At 57.1% G+C, this 2,576-nt stretch overlaps 1 protein-coding gene across 1 annotated transcript in view; it reads left to right on the top strand.

The window, feature by feature from the left end:
• Positions 1–2,576, top strand: part of LPCAT1 (lysophosphatidylcholine acyltransferase 1) — a 37,707-nt gene that overhangs the window by 20,728 nt on the left and 14,403 nt on the right. The window contains exons 7-8 of the mRNA XM_004698105.2: positions 1,581–1,597; positions 1,756–1,864. Of these exons, the coding sequence (XP_004698162.2) occupies positions 1,581–1,597; positions 1,756–1,864 (126 nt within the window). The remainder of the gene's footprint in view (positions 1–1,580; positions 1,598–1,755; positions 1,865–2,576) is intronic.

Here is a 2,576-nt window from a genome sequence, read left to right as displayed (position 1 = left end):
AGATACAATGTTGCGTGGCCGCTAGCGTCCTGTGCCTTCTGAGTGGTGTTGTGTACAGTGTTCACATGCTGTTGGATGCATCCTTACAGGCTCCTCATATTTAAGATTTTCCCCCTTAGAACCTGGCTCCTTCCTTTCCATCAGGCTCTGGAGAACGGCTGCCCATTTGCTTCGCTAGTCTGTGGGCCAGGGCAGGGACAAAGGTTAGGCACCTCGGGGACTTTGTCCAGGGTCTTCCATTGGCCCGGTTTTGAGCTGCTTTTCAAACGGTTCTAATCTTGGAGGTGAGAAGAAGTGATCTGATTTGTCAGCACCTCTTCTGAAAGCTTTGACTGCTCAGGGAGGCGCCGGGGCACTGCAAACTTTTCAGAATGCAGTGGAAAGGGGAAGATGGGAATTGTAAACTGAGAGCGAGCAGCACGGTAGGCTGTTCTGGTGTCGGAAGTGCCCACGTTAAAGAGGGCGGGGTGCCCTGAGCACAGACCGCCCACCTGGCACCCACACTCACTGGTGTGGCAGCTCGTCTTCATCGCCAAACAGTACCTGTGACCGAGACCACTGCTGTGGATTAGGTGTTGGGCTGCTGGCGGCAAGGTTGATGGTTCAAACCCACCAGCCACTCCTCAGGAGAAAAGCTGCTCTTGTGAAAAAGATTGACAGCCTGGGGCCTCTCTAAAGGGTTGCTGTGAGTCGGAATGGACCGGTGGCTGTGGGTCTGGAGACTTTGTCTTGGATACAACACGGGGACCTTTGGTTTGGAGATGGGCGTGCATGTGCCTTATTTTACATGGTGGACACAACCCCCAGGGGAAAGAGGTGTACCAGGAGCCCTTGAGCCTCCAGCATGGAGGGGGAGCGGGAACTCCCAGGGAAGACCATGGGCGCTCAGTGCCTGAGTGTGTGCACACAGTGTGCAGGTGTGTGCTTGTGGGCATGTGTGCGTGCCCATGTGGTTTTGAGTCTGTGTTTCTGCCTTTGTGTGGGGTGTCCGTGTGTGCCTCTAAGTATGCCTGCTTGCGTGTGTCTGTGAGCCCGTGTGTGTACATGCCTGTGTGTGCTGAGTGTGTCTCTATAGTCCTGTGTGTGTGTGTCCCCCTGTGTGTGTGCCTGTGTGTGTGTGTGCGCATGCCTGTGTGGGCCTGTGTGGGTTGTATGTGTACTTACTTGCCTGAGTGTGTCTTCTGTGGGCCTGTGTGAGCCTGTGAGTGTATGTGTATATGCCTGCATATGCTGTGTTTGTGCCTGAGTGTATCTCTCTGAGCCTGAGAGTGTGTGTGTGTGTGTGTGTGTGCGCGCGCGCGCACATTCTTATGTGGACCTGTTGTGCAGGCCTGGGTGTGCTGTTTGTAGTTGTCTGAGTGCCTCTGTGGGCCTGTGTGTGTGTACATGCCTGTGTGTGCTGTATGTGTATATGCTTGAGTATGTCTGTACATGCCTGTATGGACCTGTGTGTGTGCATATCTTTGTGTGCGCCTGTTTGTGCTGCATCTATACTTGCCTGAGTGTGCCTCTGTGGGCCTGTGTGTGTGTGTATGCTGTATGTATATTTGCCTGAGTGTATGTGTATGTGTGGACCTGAGTGTGTGCATATCTTGGTGTGAGCCTTTGAGTGTGTGTGCATGCCTGTCCGTGCACATGCTTGTGTGTGTGTGTGCCCATGTGTACACATGCACTTGGGTGTGTGCCTGTGAGGGCGGGGAGGGCTTTGCGGGTGACATAGGCTGGGAGCTGGCCTGCAGGGTCACTGCTGCTGAGGTGGCCTCTGTCCGGTATCCCCGCAGTTCCTCCCAGTGTACCGGCCTTCAGAGGAGGAGAAGAGGAGCCCAGCGCTGTATGCCAGCAACGTCCGGCGCGTCATGGCAGAGTAAGTGGGTGGGCCCTGGCTCTCCTGCTCCCCTGTCTCCTCCACTCCACCGTCTCCTCTGCACCCAAGAGGCCTCTCACACCTCCTCTCCCACATCGTGCCACATCCCCCCTCACTGGCTGCCGTTCTGTGCACCCGGACGAAGAGAACACAGGGTCTCATCCAGCCTTGTGTCCTCTGGGTCAGAAGACATGTCTCTGACACTGGACACTGGGCCCTGGGGTGCTGAGTGAGTCCCGGGGGGCAGAGAGTGCTGGACCTGGGCTGACCCCTGGGCTGGGTGGGCTTGGTTAGCTGCCCTCGGGGCCCCCCCACATCAGGGCTGTCACTCAAGTGCAGCTGGGAAGGGGGGCAGGGGTCACGTGACACATGGGGGTAGGGTAAGCCCCGGACTTCTGGGTCTGATCCAAACACAACCACCACCCCCAACTTTCTGCTCCTGTCTGTGGGCGGGGCTATCCCTGAGCTGGCCTAGTGGGTGCCCTGCCCGTGGGCAGCATGAGGCGATAGGCATTGTGGCATGGGCAGCTGGGGCACCTTTGTTCGAGTGGTACCTTGACTGATGGGGCTTTGGAAATGAAACCTTCTCCCCACTGTGCCTGATGGCCAAGGGGCATCAGAAGGGCCCTGTGGCCTCCAGCGACCTTCTCCCAGGGTGAAGCAGTTGCCCCTGCCCTCCAGCCGGCCTGTCCTTTCCGCTGCTGAAGATGCG

The sequence above is a fragment of the Echinops telfairi genome, unplaced genomic scaffold, assembly GCF_000313985.2.
Source record: "Echinops telfairi isolate 266 unplaced genomic scaffold, ASM31398v2 ScPeMD7_7469;HRSCAF=8507_1, whole genome shotgun sequence".
In the NCBI taxonomy this organism is placed as follows: Eukaryota; Metazoa; Chordata; class Mammalia; order Afrosoricida; family Tenrecidae; genus Echinops; species Echinops telfairi.
The sequence above is the reverse complement of the archived record's forward strand: the minus strand, read 5'-3'. Positions and strand labels throughout refer to the sequence as shown.